This window comes from Saprolegnia diclina (genome assembly GCF_000281045.1).
Source record: "Saprolegnia diclina VS20 unplaced genomic scaffold supercont1.248, whole genome shotgun sequence".
In the NCBI taxonomy this organism is placed as follows: Eukaryota; Oomycota; class Saprolegniomycetes; order Saprolegniales; family Saprolegniaceae; genus Saprolegnia; species Saprolegnia diclina.
The window spans coordinates 4,337-5,714 of record NW_008246315.1 but is presented as its reverse complement, the minus strand read 5'-3'; the positions used below and the strand labels follow the sequence as shown (position 1 = coordinate 5,714).

Genomic DNA, 1,378 nt, shown 5'->3' with positions numbered 1-1,378 from the left:
ACGTCGCCTTTGCGTATCCCTCGCGCCCCGACTCGCAGATCTACAAGGACTACAGCTTGACGATCCACGCCGGCCAGACGCTCGCGCTCGTCGGCGGCTCGGGCTCGGGCAAGAGCACGGCGATCGGTCTTCTTGAGCGCTTTTACGACCCGGCGTCCGGCGCGGTCTTCCTCGACGGCCATGACCTCCGGTCGCTCAACGTGCAGTCGCTGCGCAGCCACATCTCGATCGTGTCGCAGGAGCCCGTGCTGTTTGCGGGCACGATCGCCGACAACATCGCCACGGGCAAGCCGGGTGCGACCATGGCCGAGATCGAGGACGCCGCCAAGAAGGCCAACGCGCACGACTTTATCATGCGCTTTCCCAACGGGTACGAGACGACGGTGGGCGACCGCGGCGTGCAAGTGTCGGGCGGCCAGAAGCAGCGCATTGCGATCGCGCGCGCCATCATCCGGGATCCCGCCGTGCTCTTGCTGGACGAAGCCACGTCGGCGCTCGACACGGAGAGCGAGCGCATCGTGCAAGAGTCGCTCGATCGTCTCCTCAAGCAGAAGCGGCGCACGACCGTGATCGTCGCCCACCGCTTGTCGACGATCCGCAACGCCGACATGATTGCGGTCGTCAACGACGGCAAGGTGTGCGAACTCGGCACGCACGACGAGCTGGTCAACCTCCCGAACGGTCTCTACGCCAACTTGGTCGCGCGTCAGATGCAGCGCTAAATATTTCGTAAACATTATGAATACCTATGACTTTTCAGTTTGCTTGTCTGTCGCACTGCCACGTCATTATATCGACAGTTTCAAACGCCGTGGTGGCAACACCCTAAAACCAGGTCATTCAGCCTAATCAGGACAAGTCCTCAAATTGAAGGCGATGCCACCTTTGTGAAGTCGCCGTGCGCGTCACCCGCAAGATTGTAAATTTGCAAGTAGTTAACCCTCCCGCGACGGTTTGGGCGATAATCGCCCAATATTATGGCTTTAAAGAATGCAGACGTCGAGATTAGGGCATCGTGACGGCGTCCTCGAGCGCGGGTGCCATCTCGGTGAACATCGTGGCAAAGACGTCCATGAACACGCGCTCGTCAGAGGTCGTTTCGGTCGCGAGATCAATTTTGTGTAGCAGCACGAGCACAGCAGCGATTTGCGTTGTCTCGGCGGCGAGCGATGTCGAGTTGAGTTTCTTCAGAAACGACTGCACCTTGGCATCGCCTTTGACGGCGTCCAGACGCGGCCCGAGCGAGGCCCACATCTTGTTAAAGACGTTGCTGACGCCCACGAGGTTGAGGCGCAAAAAGCCGCGCCACTCGGCGTCCAGCGTTCGTTGCAGATCGCCGACGTCGCTCGGGTCTTCGTCGCTCAAGAGCAGCCGCCAC

The 1,378-nt window shown here is 60.2% G+C and overlaps 2 protein-coding genes across 2 annotated transcripts; one reads left to right on the top strand and one right to left on the bottom strand.

The window, feature by feature from the left end:
- Positions 1 to 38: 38 nt before the first annotated feature.
- On the top strand, positions 39 to 722 carry SDRG_17291 (ATP-binding cassette, subfamily B (MDR/TAP), member 1; the record flags this gene model as incomplete). Its single annotated transcript, XM_008623530.1, has 1 exon — positions 39 to 722. A coding segment is annotated over one exon (684 nt), but the record flags the coding sequence as incomplete, so codon positions are not given.
- A 181-nt stretch (positions 723 to 903) lies between these two features.
- SDRG_17290 (hypothetical protein) lies at positions 904 to 1,378 on the bottom strand. Its single transcript, XM_008623529.1, has one exon. The coding sequence runs from the start codon at positions 1,252 to 1,254 to the stop codon at positions 1,006 to 1,008; it is 249 nt and encodes an 82-aa protein (XP_008621751.1). The 5' UTR covers positions 1,255 to 1,378; the 3' UTR covers positions 904 to 1,005.

Coding starts and splice junctions, on each gene's coding strand:
- SDRG_17290 (XM_008623529.1), bottom strand. CDS start 1,254: ATGTGGGCCTCGCTCGGGCCGCGTCTGGACGCCGTCAAAGGCGATGCC.